We start from the raw sequence: 16,175 nt of genomic DNA on the forward strand, positions 1-16,175 counted from the left end.
AAGAAGCTTTGCAGCCAAATTACATACTAGTTCCAGTTTAAGCAATTAGAACAGTCTCTTTGAGATGTTTTTTAGACCTTCAAGGGAAGAATTCAAATGTTGGATAGTTTTCGTTTTGTTTTGTTGAGATGTTCTCACCAGCTTAGACTGGCTTTGAACTTTAGATCTTCTTGCTTCGGCCTCCTGCCTATTAAAGTGGATGTGTACCACCACTCCAGCCTTAAGGTATATCTTAATTCATTTGAAGTAGTGATGGTCTCACCATTATCCAAAAGCAATTTGGAAACACTTCAAATTCAAAATACTTAAGTCTCCCTTTCTACGCTAAGTAGAAATACTTTATAGATAGAAATATCTAATTAAATTTGAGACAGTGTTAAAGTTACTTATTTCAAGCTCTGGTCACCATATAGCGTAAAGACTGTGCATCCTCCTTCTGCTGCCAGCCGGCTAGCTGATGTCAGGCTCGCATTAATTTCACTAAGCCTCTGTTTTCTTATTTCCTCAATACCGAAATTGGGGTTAAAGAATCCTGAGCAACTGAAGACAGAAAGTGTGGACAGGAGGTGAAGTGGTAACTGCTCCTGTCCCAGAGGGCAGGTTTGCAAGTTACAGTGTGTAAAGTAAAGTATTACCAATTTAGCCAAATTCTACTGTCTCCTTTTTCCCCTAATCTGAATAGTTGTTACATATTTGTAACAAAAAGTACTAGGGGTGGGGTATGCTGGAGATAGCAGTTAAGAGCAGTTACTGCTCTTGCACAAAACCTGAATTTGGTTCCCAGCACCCACATTAGACTGCTAACACTGCCTGTAACTCCAGTTCCAGGGAATATGACAGCCTCTGGCCCTGTGGGCACATGCATACAACTGGGGCATGTAAACTCGGGAAGGCACATACACATACAAATAAATTTAAAAAAAAACAAAAACCCTAAAATGTAGATAAATAAATAAATAATCTGGCTGCCACATCATGTAAGTAAATAAATAAATAGATTAATTAATCAATCAGTAAATAAGCAAGCGAGCATGATTTTAAGAATAAATATTTTGGGCCAGGCATAGTGGCACATGCCTTTGAACCCAGAAGCAGGAAGAGCTCTGTGAGTTCCAGGACAGCCAGAGCTTGTTTTGTTGTTGTTGTTGTTGTTGTTGTTTTGTTTTGTTTTTTTTTTGTTTTGTTTTTCAAGACAGGGTTTCTCTGTGTAGCTTTGGAGCTGTCCTGGAACTCACTCTGTAGACCAGGCTGACTTCAAGTTCACAAAGATCTGTCTGCCTCTGCCTCCTGAGTGCTGGGATTAAAGGCGTGCGCCACCGCCACCCGGCCAGCCAGAGCTATATAGTGAGAACCTGTCTCAAAAAAAGAAAAAGAAAAAAAAAGGAAGCATTTTGGGTCTATACCTCCCCTTTTGCTTATTTCAAGGCATTTCTATTATTTTTTTTTCTTTCTTTTAGCTTTCTCGAATGGAGTATGTACACTCAAAGAATCTTATTTACCGAGATGTCAAACCAGAGAACTTCTTGATTGGCCGACAAGGCAATAAGAAAGAGCATGTAATACACATAATAGATTTTGGACTGGCCAAGGAATATATTGATCCTGAAACCAAAAAACACATACCTTACAGAGAGCACAAAAGCTTAACTGGAACGGCACGATACATGTCTATCAACACGCATCTGGGCAAAGGTGTGTTTAGAGGGGCAGGTCATGTGAACAACTTTCTTTTTCAATAGCACTTTTTGGTGCAATACATTGTGCATTACAACTTGTACCATTTGTTGCATCACAAGGTAAGTGACTTTTTGTACTTAAGAGTAGTGAAATGGTAAGTAAGTGATGTTCCCAAATACCTTAATACTGATGGAGACTTAATTCTTTCAACTGTGTTTTCTTTTCTTTTTTTTTCTTTCTTTTTAAGATTACTTATTATGCACACAGTGTTCTGCTGGAGTATATGCCAGCAGGCCAGAAGAGGGTGCCAGATCTCATCATAGATGGTTGTGAGCCACCATGTGGTTGCTGGGAATTGAACTCAGGACCTCTGGAAGAACAACCAGTGTTCTTAACCTCTGAGCCATCTCTTCAGCCCTTAACTGTGTTTTCTGATGCTTCATTCCTCAGTAGTTTAAGAACTTGAATTACTGCAAAATTATAGTAGTGTTTGAGTGGGTTTAATAATGAGACTTGTATTTACACATGTGTAATTCTGTATATGAGCAGACAAAAGGAGAACATCAGGCTTGTGTCTGTGTTAGTGAAGTATGGATTAGGAGACTGAAGAGATGAGTCAGCAGTTAAGAGCCCTGGCTGCTCTTACAGAGGATTAGATTTAGTTCCCAGCACTCACATGGAAGCTCATAACCATCTGTAACTCTGGTTCTGGAGATCTGGTACTCTGTTCTGACCTCTTTGGCACCAGGAACACACATGATACAGACATACATTCAGGCAAAATGTGACTTGGATAGAATGTTTAGCCCAGTGGGTCATTCCATGTGGTGGTTATCTTTTATTATTCTACACGGTGTTTTGAACATCTACCCTGTATGATACTAAGGTACTTCATCATCTTGATGTGCTGCCATTGCCACTAGAATTATCTCCAGAGTGGGGTTTCATGAGGTCTAAGTGTTCTTCAGGTCAAATCTAACCTACCATAACATTTTGTTTTTCCGCTCCATTTTGTAAAGAATTTTTCTCTCGCCAGGGCAGTGGTAGCACACACCTTTAATCCCAGCACTCAGGAAGCAGAGCCAGGTGGATCTCTGTGAGTTTGAGGCCAGCCTGGTCTACAGAGAGAGAGATTCAGGACAGGCACCAAAACTACACAGAGAAACCCTGTCTCAAAAAAAAAAAAAAAAAAAAATCCGGGTGGTGGTGGCTAATGCCTTTAATCCCAGCACTTGGGAGGCAGAAGCAGTCCGATCTCTGTGAGTTCGAGGCCAGGCTGGGCTACAGAGTGAGCTCCAGGACAGGCACCAAAACTACACAGAGAAACCCTGTCTCGGGAAGAAAAAAAAATCTCTCTCTCTCTCTCTCTCTCTCTCTCTCTCTCTCTCTCTCTCTCTCTCTCTCTCTCTGTGTGTGTGTGTGTGTGTGTGTGTGTGTGTGTGTGTGTGTGTGTGTGTGTGTGTTGTGGGTTTTTTGAGACAGGGTTTCTCTGCCTGTAGGCATACTTTTCTTTCCCACCAGCCAGTCCCAAATAACTGACACAGAGACTCAATATTAATTATGAATGCTTGACTAACAGCTCAGGTATGTTACTAGGTATCTCTTACATTTTAAATTAACCCATATTTCTTATCTACGATTTGCCATGTGGCTTGGTACCTTTTCTCAGTTTGGCATGCCTGTCTTGCTTCTCTCTGAGTCTGCTGAGACTCCAGACTCCACTCTTCCTCCTCCCAGCATTCTTAGTTTGGCTCTCTCCTGCCTACCCTTATCCTGTTCAGCTATTGGCCAGTCAGCTTCTTTATTAAACAAATCCCAGTGACATGTTCACACAGTGTAAAGGAATATTCCACATCTGCCTCACAAGTTTTTGAGATTAAAGGCATGTACCACCATGCCTGGCAAGAATTCTTGAAATTGGGTATGGTAGTGTACATCGATAATCTCAGCACTCTGGAGGCAAAGGCAGATGGCTCTCTCTGAGTTTGAGGCCAGCTGGAGCTACATAGTGAGATCCTATCTCAAACAAAACTCACAGACTGTCTCAGGTGTCACATCAGAAAAGTTTCCATCAGAGCTCTAGTATTGCTGGTTTTAAAATGTGTTATATTTTGTAGGTTATAATAAAGGAGAAAGACCCTGGGAAATGTAGTGTCAAAAACTCAGAGGATTGCTTTTCATAATTTTGTAATGGAAATGAACAAATCGGAAGGCCTCCTAGCTGGCATTACATCAGATGAGCTACCTCCCACTGATTGAGACAGCCCAGTTTGTGTTACCTAATGGTTAGAATTAAAGCGAGACCACTGGGGGCTACATTGCTCTTTTTCTTTGAACATTTAGTCTAAAATTGGGCTGTTGTGCATGTAAAGCAAGCACATCTTTCTTATAAGCTGAAAGTGAGTCTCCACCATATTAAAGATGTTGGTGTCCTTTTTTGGTTTTTCTCTGTGCAGCCCTGCCTGTCCTGGAACTCAGAGATCCACCTGTCTCTGCCTCCCAGGTACTGGGATTAAAAGTGTGTGCTACCACACCAGGCTGCCAAGGCTGGGCCTTTTTTAAAATGTTTGTGTCTTGTTTATTTCCTAGTATGGGAACTTCTTTAAAAACAAATACCCACTGTGAAAACTGAGGAGGCCTTGTTGAATTAATGAATTAAACAAGTGCAGACTGTCCAAACAAGTATGGAGAAAGCACATGCTGGTTCTCATTCTTAACATTCTAAGACCTAGCCAGGTAGTGGTGGCTTATGCCTTTAATCCCAGCACTCAGGAGGCATAGGCAAGTGAAACCCTATGAGTTCAAGTCCAGCCTGGTCTACAGAGAGAGTTCATGACAGGCAGGGATACACAGAGAAACTGTCTTGGGGGAAAGTAAAATTAAGACCTAATGATTTAACATTGATTATTTTAAAAATTTAAGAGCTCAAAAATTACTTTTCAAATAATCTAAATGACTACTTTATTTTTATATAGGAAACTGAGGCCCAAAGTAGGTGAGTTGGCTGTGTTTTCATTTCATTGGACTGAATTAATAGAAATGGTGAACCCAGACCCAGATTTTACACCTGACTTAGGGTACCATGGTTTTTCTATTCTTGTTCCACACCTGTGCTTTTATCCTTCTCTGGACTTAAAAAGCTATGGGTTTTCTTGGTTGGATGGGTGAGTGTGTGTTTGAAAAATCTGTAAATCTGTGGAGAGCTCGCCCTCTAGTGCTCACTTAACTACAATTCAAGCACTTACCTAGTGAATTTTTTTCTTATCAAGAGACTTCCTATAACATACAGGAAACAATATACAAATGGAGAGGTGTGGCCGGGCGGTGGTGGCGCAAGCCTTTAATTCTAGCTCTCAGGAGGCAGAGGCAGGCGGATGGATGCCTGTGAGTTCAAGCCCAACCTAGTCTACAAAGTGAGTTCCAGGACAGCCAAGGCTACACAGAGAAACCTATCTTGAAAAACTAAATAAATAATAAATAAATAAAGTTGGAGAGGTATGATGCTTTGTGAGAAACTCCCTCAGTGTGCTTTCCCTCACTGCTGTGCTCACCTCACATACTGTTTTTGTCCTTATTTTTTATAGTCTGTTACAAACTTTTGTCTGACTACTTGTTTTCAATCATGTATAATATTTTATTGCAAATTTCACACAACCCATGTAAACAAAAGTGTCTGGAGATCTTGCTGATTTATTTTATTCTTTTAAAGACCCCCCCCCATTTCTTCTTTTAATCCTAGAGATTTTGGATCTAGGCACAGAATTATGCCCCAATCATGGGTGTCTTCTTTTTCTATTAGTAACTGACTTTTCAGGCTCAGTGGCCCATTCCTGTAATCTCAGTTCTTTATAAGCAAGGGACAGGAGGATCACCAAAAGTTCAAGGATCGCCTGAGCTTCATAGTCAGTTCCAGGCCATCCTGGATACCAAGTGAGACATCTTTCTCAGAAACAAAAGAAAACAAAACAAAAAAATCAATGAAAATCATCCTTCCATCACAGTACTATTTACAAAGTTGCCTTTTCTAGAAGCGGGTACTCTTAGTTGAAGAAGATGACCTCGAAGGTATTGGGGGTAGGAAGAGTGTTGGGAAGGCAGATATGAAGTAGTAACAAGATACAGTGGTATGTGCATGTGAAAGAGATAGAATAGAGGCGGCTGGAGAGATGGCTCAGAGGTTGGGAGCATTGACTGGTCTTCCAGAGGTCCTGAGTTCAATTTCCAGTAACCACATGTTGGCTCACAGCCATCTATAATGAGATCTAATACCCTCTTTTAGTGTATAGGCAACCATGCAGACAGAACACTGTATTCGTAATAAATAAATAAAATCTTTAAAAAAAAAAAAGTTTTTAAGTTGAAATATTTTCACCTACCCTGTAGAGTACTATTCATTTTTGTTAAAATATTTATTCAACAATTTGTGTGTGTGTGTGTGTGTGTGTGTGTGTGTGTGTGTGTGTAAAATTTGTCCTTATATTATTCACCTCCCAACTCTTCCAGCACATGTTCCTCTCACCTTTATCTCCTCCTCTTCTTCCTCCTTTTCTTTTAAATGACCCACCACGTCCAGTTAGTGCTGCCTTCATGAGCATTAGCCATATCCCAGAAATCAAATGGCTTCCACCTCCTCCAGCAGCCGTCAGTTGCCAGTCACTTCTCAGCTGGTGGTGGAGCTTCATAAACACCTCGCTCGCTCATGTTGGAGTACTGACTGGCTTGATTCTGTGCAGGTAACTAGCTGCTGTAAGTCCCTGAGTACAGTGGCCATTTCATATCTAAACGATGGTGTCTTTCCCCATCCTCCAGTGCTTACATTCTTTCCTCACCTTCTTCCTTGGTGGTCCTTGAGTCCTGCTGGAGGTAGCGATGTCCCAATAAGGGGGACATACTCAGCAGTCACTTATTCCCAGAACTTTGAAAGTTATTAAGTCTCTCAGAAACTTCTCTGGCCAAAGTTGAGAGCATTAATATATGGGTATAAACATACAATTTAGAAGGCAGTTTGAAGTGTCTTTAGCAAAACAGCAGTAGTAGGTTTCCCACTTAGGGCCAGTTTCCTCTCCAGCCATGAGGTTTTGACCAGCACTGCTCAGGCCTTTTTGTACAAGCTTCACATAACTTGAGGCAACAGTTATGCATGTTGTGTTGTAATTTTAGTTTATAATTTTTCCCAGCCTAGATAACAATCTTGGATTTTACTTTCTGCTAAAAAAATCAGAATCAAGTTGAAGGCAGTACTTAGCAAAGTTTTATGGTGCATTCCTATAATCCCAACACTTGAGAGGCTAAGGTATTAGGACCACGAGTTTTAGACCAGCCTGTCTTAAAAAGTAAAACAAGTTGAAGGTAGTCTCTTAGTTTCCCTATGTACTTTTCCCCACCTTTTTGAGTCAGAGTCTCATGTATCCCAAGCTAGCCTTGAACTCACAGAGATCATCTGCCTCTGCCTCTCTGCCTATTTAGTACTAGGGCTAAAGGTGTGCAGCACCAAGCTCAGCTATAATCTCTTTCGGTGAAGCTCTAAACTCAGCTAAAACAAAAAGTAAACACATAAATTATGCCTGTAATTTTAGCACTTGAAAAGTAGAGGCAGGAGCTACATCATCCCAAGCTACAAAGCAGTTCCAGGCCACCTTGTGCTACATGACACCTTAGCTTGAAGCGTGAACCTCATTAGTCTTAACAATAAAAACCCAGAGTCAGATATTAGAGTGAAAGATCAGAGAAGCAGAGCAGCAGCTACTTGAGAGTTCTTACCTCTACCAATCCTCAGACTGAATGGGGGTGATCCTGTCTCTAACTCCCTAATGCTGGGATTAAAGGCATGAGCCTCCCATGTGCAGGGATCAAAGACTTGAGCCTCTCAAGTGCTGAGATCAAAGGCGGGCACCACCACCACCACCACCACCACCACCACCACCACCACCACCATCACCACCACCTCCTGGCTCTGTTTCTCTTTTAGACTGGATCAATCTTGTGTAGCCCAGGGTGGCCTTGAACTTCTGATCTTCCTGCTTCCTCCTCCCAAGTGCTAGGATTAAAGGTGTGTGCCACCACTGCTTGGCCTCTGGTTAACTAGTGGCTAGCTCTGCCCTCTGACCTCCAGGCAGGCTTTGTCAGAACACAAACAAAATATCCTACAGTACTAGCTCTGTAAAACAAGAACAGTAAATGATAAGATGTCTGTGATGAGCCATAACTGGTAAATTCAAAATAGATGCATATACTAGTATTCAGTTGACATCCAAAGATGTTTTTTCAGGTGAAATAACAAATTTCTGGGGTTGCAGATTTAGCTTAGTGGTAGAGTGCTTGCCTAGCAAGCACAAGGCCTTGGGTTTGATCCTCAGCTCAAAACAACAAAAAACAACTTTCTGTGAACTTTTTCTGCAGTTAGTAATTTATCTTCCCATTTCAAAGGAGAGAAAAAACTAACAACTTGTTTTTTAGTCAAGTTCCAAGGATAGTAGCTTGTTTTGTATATCCATAGAAGTCACCTTAGTATCAAACTTGCTGGGTTTTTAAGTGGTTATGGGTTTTACATGGAACAAATGGAAACCAAGAAGTGATTGTTCTCTGCTGACTTGAAACTGAACTGTTTTTGTTTTTTTGGGTTTTTTGTTGGTGGTGGTGGTGGTGTTGATGTTGGTGTTGGTTTGGTTTGGTTTGGTTTTTGTTTTTTGGTTTTTCCAGACAGGGTTTCTCTGTGTAGTTTTGGTGCCTGTCCTGGATCTCACTCTGTAAATCAGGCTGGCCTGCAGAGAGAGTTCCAGGACAGCCAGGGATATCACACAGAGAAACCCTTCTGGGAGTGGAGGCAGGGGGTGCTAAACATGTGTGCCAGGCATTCTGCAGCTTGTGTCTTTGGAGGCCTAGACAGTGGGGACGGACGATTTGAAAATAGCTTCAGCTGCCCAGTCTGCTGCTAGCTTTCCCTTATGGTAGCCAAAGGGTAACTGCAGCTCATACGTTACAAGTCCTGATTCGTTTGTGTAGTGTCTCACGTTCAGATAGGTAACAATGCTGAGTAAGGAGCGGTTTACCCACTGTCTAGCATTAGGCCTTGGTCTTAATTTAGAATTTGCTCTTCACTTGCTATTTACTTGTTAACAACAAAGGAAGGCCACCCACTGTTTTTCAGTTTTGATCTAAAATATTATTCCTGGTTTAGGTATACAAAGATTAGTAAGCACAGTCTTTCCAAAGCAGAAGGGCTTGGGGGGATTACTTGGTTTTAAAGCTCTTTCTGCTGTAATAACTGCAAACATAATGTGTGATCTGTCTTCCCTCTTAGAGCAAAGCCGGCGAGATGATTTGGAAGCCCTGGGCCATATGTTCATGTACTTCCTCCGAGGCAGCCTACCCTGGCAAGGACTCAAGGTATCCTTGAAAGTGCTTTCTCTCTCTGCTCAGGTGGTAAGGAAAGGGCTGCTGGCTTGGTGTCTCTAAAAGCACAAAGGGGAAGGTCGGCTTCACAGACGAGAGGCAGGGATCAGTGACATTAGTCACTCTAAGTGTTCACCTGGGCCTTGGGAGCTGCAGTCTGTTCACAGTTGGCTTCCTCACCTTTTTATCTTAATCCTGCCTCTCTGTGTTTGGGTTTCCATCATCCTCCCCTCACTCCCTCCCGGCCTTGGCCATGCTGTTTTCTCTGCATGTTGGTGTCCCTCCTCCACTATCATTATGTTGCCGGAGGAGTGTTCCCAGGGTATCAGGGAAGTTCTAGAACAAATTGATGACAGCAGCTGCTACACATTTACCAAAAAAGCCAGCATGGTTTTCCAAGCTCCTAAGGTGAACTGGAAAATATTTATTCATCCTCCATAGACAAAGGACTCAACTAAAATAGCAGGAAAAAATGGAGGTTTAACATTGTTGTTCAAATACATTGGTAAATAAGTAACTAAATAATAGCCATGTCTTACAAACATATAGTTTTAGTCACTTTTTTTTTTTTTTCTCAAGACAGGGTTTCTCTGTGTAGTTTTGGTGCCTTTCCTAGATATTGCTCTGTAGACCAGGCTGGCCTGGAACTCACAGAGATCTGCCTGCCTCTGCCTCCCAAGTGCTGGGAATAAAGGCATGTGCCACTATTGCCTGGCTGAAATAACTTTTCCTAAAGCCCTTTATATAATTTGAGGTATTCCTACACCTCCTTCCTCCAAGTAGGCAGAATAATTCATTTTCCTATGCTGTCTAGGACATTTTCTCTGATTGAACACAAGGCCTTGTACATGCTAGGTACGTGTTCTTTCTCTAAGCTACAGCCAGAGCTCTATTCTCTTAAAAAAAATTTTTTTTTTCTTAAATTTCTCTCCTGACACCTCTCATCCATAATCCTCAAGTAATGTATGTCTTCTCATTGCTATTGAGTTTTTTCAAATAGCCACACCCTGGTAACCTTTATTTAAAGGATTTTTTCACTTCTTGTCCTTCTGACAATATATATGTATGTGTAGTTTTTCTCTCCTTTGAAATAGAAAAATAAGTTAACAGCAGAAAAGTTGACAGAAATGTGTGAGATTTCATCTGAGAAAACATGTTCTTTCTTTAGATGTCAACCAAATACTAGTATATGCATCTAGTAGGAAATGGAACTGATCATAGAGGGAGAAGGCTGAGTCACTGTTGGCTCTCTCATTGGCCAGGGGAGTCTTCTAAGCTGCTGCAATCTTTAAAATACTGATGCATAACATTTTTTGTTTTCTTCTCCTCTCTGTCCTTCTCACCTGAGAGTACTAAACATATTTTCAAGTGAAACTTTCTAGAAAGCAGCAGAGGTTTATGTATATCTAAATACAGAATTTCTATATATTCTTATTTGTTAAAGAGAAAAAAAATGGATCCACTAACAATTCCTGCCAGTTTGAAAATAACTATTATGGTGGCTAGAGAGGTGCCTCAGTGGTTTAAGAGCATGTACTGCTCTTGTGGAGCACCCAAGTTCATTTCCTAGCACCCACATCAGTTAGCGCACAGCACCTGTGACTCTAACTTCAGGGAACTGGTGGTGTTTCTGGCCTCCTTGGGCACATATTCTACATATAGATACACAAATAATTGAAAGTAAAGTCTTGAAAAGAATAACCCCAGTGCCTGAGAACATGTTTAAACTTAACTGACTTAGTATGTTTTTCCAGATAATTTTCTTTCTTTACTGTCTACAGGCTGATACATTAAAAGAGAGATATCAAAAAATTGGTGATACCAAAAGGAATACTCCCATCGAAGCTCTCTGTGAGAACTTTCCAGGTAGGATGCTAAAAGGATAATATAGCCAGTGTGACTGACACTTTGAAGTAGGTTATATCACAGTATCTATAAACACCAACGGGTGTTGGCCAGATCATTTACATTTTTTCTTATTATTATTCAGCCCAAGGAAGGTATCACTTTTATTTGGTCCATAAAGAAAACATTAGTGTCAAGTAATCTGTACATATATCTCTTGTATGGCTCAGAGCTAACATCTGGGGCATTCAGCTAATAGGAATGGCTTTTTACCTTTTTCTTAACAGAGGAGATGGCAACCTACCTTCGGTATGTCAGGCGATTAGACTTCTTTGAAAAGCCTGATTACGAGTATTTACGCACCCTCTTCACAGATTTGTTTGAACGGAAAGGCTACACCTTTGACTATGCCTATGATTGGGTTGGAAGGCCTATTGTAAGTATCCTTTTTAAAAAAAAAAAAAAATCTTACTGGGTGGTGGTGATAGTGCACATCTTTAGTCCCAGCACTTAGGAGGTGGAAGCAGCAGATCTCTGTGAGTTTGAAGCCTGGTCTACAGAGTGAGTTCCAGGACAGCCTGTGCTGTCACACAGAGAAACCCCGTCTTGAAAAACCAAAAAAAAAAGCCAAGTGGTGGTGGCGCACACATTTAATCCCAGCACTCAGGAGGCAGAGGCAGGCTGATCTCTGTGAGTTTGAGGCCAGCCTGGTCTACCAAGTGAGTTCCAGGAAAGGTGAAAAGCTACACAGAGAAACCCTGTCTCGGAAAAAAAAAAAGTTTCTCAGGCCGGTACTGCCCCATCTTTTTACTTGCCAGTCCTTCTGCTTATATCTTTGAGGGGAAATCGCTTGCATTTACCAACCTTTTCCAAGGAACACGATGGTTTGCTGTCATTAGAACAATCAATGAGTTATCTGGTTTTTGGATTATGACTTGTGAGGGCTGAAGAGATGGCTCAGCAAGTAAGAGCACTTGCTATTCTTACAAAGGACCAAGGTTCAGTTCCCTGAGTTTGCATGGTGCCTGACAACCATCTGTAACTCCAGTTCAAGGGGATTCAGTGCCCTGCCTTCTTCTGCTCTGTGAGGACCAGACACACATGTGGTGTTCATACACATATTTAGGCAAACACTTATACACATAGAATAAAACAGATCCTCAAAGATTATAATGTATATCCTGAGATACTAGAATTTTTTTTTATTCTTACTTTTATTTTATGTGCGTTGGTGTTTTGCCATAGGTCAGGTCCCCTGGAAATGGAATTACAGACAGTTGTAAGCTGCCATGTGGGTGCTGGGAATTGAACCCAGGTCCTCTGGAGGAGCAGTCAGTGCTCTTAACCACGGAGACATCTCCCCAACCCCAAGATACTACAATTTAAGCCAATTTTTACACATTTCTTTTAACTGATTCACAGTTTAGTTCTGTCTGTGCTATAGAGGAACTTGACTTCTGTAGGAATATAATTCAGCACCTTAGTAAACTTGGATTTAATAGTTCTGGCCAGAGTCCACAGTATCAGAGACTGTGCTAACAGATAATGCTGCAAAACAGTTATTCTACTTCCTAAGGTAGCCTGCTCTCAAATGGATTGTTTAGGACCAGACTACCTTCCCTTCTGCAAATGACCAAATTCGGGAAAACAAGATGATTTGAAAGAAAAACAGCAGTAGGCTGGAAAGATGGTTAGCAATTAAGAGCACTGGCTGCTCTTCCAAACGACCTGGGTTCAATTCCCAGCACCCACGTGGCAGCTCACAACTATCTGTAACTCCAGTCCCAGGGAATCCAACACCCTCTTCTGGCCTCTATGGACACTGCATGTATGTATGTGGTGCACAGACATACATACATGCAACTAAACACCCATACACATAAAAATAAATTTAAATTTTTTTTAGTAAATAAAACAAAAGACTGATTCCCCCTCTGTAAGAATCAACATGCTGCTGCCCTTTGTAGAACGATTACATTAAACTTGTTTCCCCCATTTGGTCTTTTGGGTGGGGGTTTTGGAAACGGTCTTTTTGTTTGTTTGTTTTGTTTGAGACGGGGTCTCTCTGTGTAGCTTTACCCCTTTCCTGGATCTTGCTCTGTAGACCAGGCTGGCCTCAGACTCACAAAGATCCGCCTGCCTTTGCCTCCCAAGTGCTGGGATTAAAGGCGTGTGCCACCACCACCCAGCTTGAAACAGAGTCTTACTGTGTATCTTTGACTGTCCTGGAACTCACTCTATAGACCAAGCTAGCCTCAGATTCACAGAGATCCACCCAACTCTGACTCTGGGATAAAAGGTGTGTGGCACACCATGCCAGGTTACCCATTTGACATTTACTTTAATTTTTCTAGCCTACTCCAGTAGGATCGGTTCATGTCGATTCTGGTGCATCCGCAATAACTCGAGAAAGCCACGCGCACAGGGATCGGCCATCACAACAACAGCCTCTTCGAAATCAGGTATGTGTTAGGTTTTAGTTGTTTTAATCATAACCCTTCTTCATAGCTATTATTAAAACTCAGATTCTCCCTCTTCTCTATGTCAGTTGTTTATGTGGAGTTAAGAAAAACAGCTGGTTTAGTATGACATTGGAGCAACTGTCAGAGCATGGTAAATCTGAGCCTGACCCACCAACTGTGGTATCACATACCTTTATCCTCAGCATTGGGTAGAAGCAGACAAATCTCTGTGAGTTCAAGGCCAGCTCGGTCTGCATAGGGAGTTCCAGGCCAGCCATGGCTGGATAATGAGACTCTGTCTCCAAAAAAGAAAAAAGAATCTGGGCCTGAAGAGATCTCTGGTTTTTAGGAGACCTAATCACTGGCTATGAGTTAGGATCTAAGGTCCAAAGGACTGCTGGACATGCAGATGTACCACGTGGTATACTTAGAGTCTAGAGCTTATGCCAGTTGTACTCTCTGCTGGGTGCTAAGGGTGATGATTTGCCTTTTCAGCTGACCTGCTATAAACTGCATCCTGCGCAGTTGCAGTCATACCCAGGTTGATTTGAAAGTTGTGTAAGATACCTTAGAGTATTTGCCTGGCACATACAAAGCCATGGGTTCAGAGTCTGGCACAGCCACAAAAGAAGATTCATCTATGTTTAGAGCTCAGTGTGATGGGACGGAGTCATTTAATCACAGTTCTTTTAAGTTGGAAACAGTAAGATTGCTGTAAGTAGAGGCCAGCATGGGCTCCATAGTAATATTCTTGCCCTGTCTTGTTTCCTCCCTTGAGTAGTTTCCTTACTCTTCCCCACTTCCGTGTTATATAGTCTGTGCTAGGGATTGGCAGGTGCAGGCACTTGCTGCCAAGCCTAATGACCTCAGTTCAGTGCCCAGGATTCACATGGTGGAAGGAGAGAGAGATAAGCAGTGAGCTCTTATTTCCAAAGATCTGACAAGTAGATAGGCCATGAAACCAGGTAATAGCACAAGGCAGAACAGATAAACATTAAAAAGTATTACCACTTGGAATTTGTTTTTGTTTTTGTTTGAAACAAGGTCTCTGTAGATCAGACTGACCTCAGAAACACAGATATCCCCTGAGTGCTAGAATTAAAGGCATGGCCCATCATGCCCAGTCTCATTTGGAATTCAAAGGAAATACTTCCCCTAGTCAGAGCATGGTAAATTATTTCAATGGGAGAAAAAAAAAAATGCCTCATTTGAAATGCTCTTGAAAGAAATAGAGATAGACAAGCAGAAAGAGTGTGAGCAACAACATTATACATCTAATAAAGGAAACCTAGGAATCAAGGCTAGAAAACTAAGAAGCCCCCCAAATGCTAGGCTGGGGAATTGGTCCTTAACTTCAGTAGGTACTTGGGATAAAAAACAGAAGACTGAGGATGACAAAATTTGCTTTAAACTTTTTTATTTTAACTTGGCAACAAATGTGGGAAAAAAAATAAGAACAAATTAAAATATGAGGACATGAGTTCAATCCCTGAACTCAATTTTGATCCAGAGTATTCTTGGTGGTGTGAGCTTATAGTCCCAGAGACAGGAGGATCCCTGGTTTCAGTGACCAGTCAGCCTGGTGAAAATCATCAAGTCCCAGGTCCCAGTGAAGAGACCATGTCTCATAAAGCAAGGTAGCAGACTTCTGAGGAACATGACCTCAAAGATTGTCTTCTGGCCTCCGCATGCAAACATACATGTATGTACACTTGCACTCACATAAACATACACCTCTAGACATAAACATAGTACACACAAAACACTTGAGCACTGATCCATACCTCTGGATAAGTCATAGAGTACTTGCTCAGCCTGCACAGGAGCTTGGGTTCAACCATCCACACACATGTGAGTGTAAATAAATGTGCATTTCAGCCCTTTCCTTTCTCTTTCTTTTTTTTTTGGGGGGGGGGAGGGGTTCTAGACAGTTTCTCTGTGTATCCCTGGCTGTCCTGGAACTCGTTCTGTAGACCAGGCTGGCCTCAAACTCAGAGATTAAAGGCACATGTCACAATCACCTGGCCCTCTTTCATTTTAAATTATTATTTTTTTATTTATTTTTGTTCTGAAGATAAAACTGAAGACCTTACACAAGTGTGCTTCTAGTGAGCTACATTCTTAGTGCAAGCCTGTTTTTCCAATTTTATGTGACTCAAAAACAACTTCTTAAAAACAACTTTTATGGAATTGGGTGATAGCTCAGTCAGTAAAATGCTTGCCTTTTGCAAGCCTGAGGACTTGAGCGGTCTCTGAAGAACACACGTGAAAAAGGCTGGGTGGGGTCTGGAGAGTTAACTCAGCAGTTAGGAGCACTTGCTGCTCTTCAGAAGACCCAAGTTAGGTTCTGAGCACAAAATATACCTTAAAAAAACAAAAACAAATAAATAAACAAACAAAAACACCTGGGAATGGTGGCAGACACACACCTATAATCCCAGTAGTGTGGAGATTGAGACAGGCTGTTCCCTGGGGCTCACTAGCCAGCCAGCCTATCTTACTTGGTGAGTTCAGAGCCAGTGAGAGATCATCTTTCCTAAAGAAAATAAAATGTGGATGGCCACTGGGGAAACATCACCAAGGCAACATATGTCTATGTACACAAATGTTTACACATGCACACACCAAAACAAGAAAAGTAGAACAAAACCAGCATTTATGGAGAAGTAATTGGTTCATAAAACACTATAAAGAATGCTAACTGGTGGTTCACGCCTTTAATCCCAATACTCAGGAGGCAGAGGTAGGTGGATCTCTGTGAGTTCAAGGCCAGCCTGGTCTACAGAGTAAGTTCTAGGA

At 41.6% G+C, this 16,175-nt stretch overlaps 1 protein-coding gene across 11 annotated transcripts in view; it reads left to right on the forward strand.

Moving 5' to 3' along the window:
- The window catches only part of Csnk1g1 (casein kinase 1 gamma 1), a 134,046-nt gene that overhangs the window by 88,826 nt on the left and 29,045 nt on the right, over nucleotides 1-16,175 (forward strand). For all 11 annotated transcript variants that reach the window (XR_013052796.1, XR_013052795.1, XR_006074186.2 and 8 more), the window contains 5 exons: nucleotides 1,458-1,692; nucleotides 8,978-9,063; nucleotides 10,851-10,935; nucleotides 11,202-11,350; nucleotides 13,269-13,376. Coding sequence is in view for 7 of the 11 variants with exons in the window: in XM_015998006.3 (XP_015853492.1) it covers nucleotides 1,458-1,692; nucleotides 8,978-9,063; nucleotides 10,851-10,935; nucleotides 11,202-11,350; nucleotides 13,269-13,376 (663 nt within the window). In the remaining 4 variants the exon portion in view is untranslated. The remainder of the gene's footprint in view (nucleotides 1-1,457; nucleotides 1,693-8,977; nucleotides 9,064-10,850; nucleotides 10,936-11,201; nucleotides 11,351-13,268; nucleotides 13,377-16,175) is intronic.

This window comes from Peromyscus maniculatus, chromosome 7 (genome assembly GCF_049852395.1).
Source record: "Peromyscus maniculatus bairdii isolate BWxNUB_F1_BW_parent chromosome 7, HU_Pman_BW_mat_3.1, whole genome shotgun sequence".
Classification (NCBI taxonomy): domain Eukaryota; kingdom Metazoa; phylum Chordata; class Mammalia; order Rodentia; family Cricetidae; genus Peromyscus; species Peromyscus maniculatus.